The 573-nt window shown below is 39.1% G+C and overlaps 1 protein-coding gene across 1 annotated transcript in view; it reads left to right on the top strand.

Moving 5' to 3' along the window:
* The window catches only part of LOC111790868 (selT-like protein), a 3,495-nt gene that overhangs the window by 2,226 nt on the left and 696 nt on the right, over positions 1 to 573 (top strand). The window contains exon 3 of the mRNA XM_023671975.1: positions 181 to 496. Coding sequence (XP_023527743.1) covers positions 181 to 496 — 316 coding nt within the window. The remainder of the gene's footprint in view (positions 1 to 180; positions 497 to 573) is intronic.

Genomic DNA, 573 nt, shown 5'->3' with positions numbered 1-573 from the left:
TCCAGATTCCCCCCCCCCCCCACACACACACACACTACAAATAGGAAATGTTCAGAAGCTGTGTGCTTGCGTTTGATCTATATGTTTTGGGGTTGTCTCTTTAAAATGTAGTAGTACCGTCATGTTATCTCAATTTGTGGAAATGCTTGCTGTGAAATGATTTTACGCTTCCTGTGGCAGAGGTACTGCGATAAACATGAAAAATATGCTGGAGTCGTCGTTTCCTGGAGTTGAAGTTATTTTGGCAAATTACCCCCCGCCACTCCCAAAGCGTCTTCTTAGTAAAGTAGTACCCGTCGTTCAGTTTGGGGTTATTGGAATAATAACGGCAGGGGAACACATTTTTCCTAGGTTGGGGATGGCACCGCCACCTTGGTACTATTCATTGCGTGCAAATAGGTTTGGAAGCATTGCAAGCACTTGGCTATTTGGAAATTTTATCCAGTCATTCTTACAAAGTTCTGGAGCCTTCGAAGTATATTGCAACGGTGAAATGGTAAGATTCTTTTGAAACCTTATTCTGTTTTTTTTTTTTTTTTTTTTTTTTTTTTTTTTTTTTTTTTTTTTTTTTTT

Source organism: Cucurbita pepo, chromosome LG03, assembly GCF_002806865.2.
Source record: "Cucurbita pepo subsp. pepo cultivar mu-cu-16 chromosome LG03, ASM280686v2, whole genome shotgun sequence".
In the NCBI taxonomy this organism is placed as follows: Eukaryota; Viridiplantae; Streptophyta; class Magnoliopsida; order Cucurbitales; family Cucurbitaceae; genus Cucurbita; species Cucurbita pepo.
Note: the sequence above shows the minus strand (reverse complement) of the source record. Positions and strands in the feature narration are given on the sequence as shown.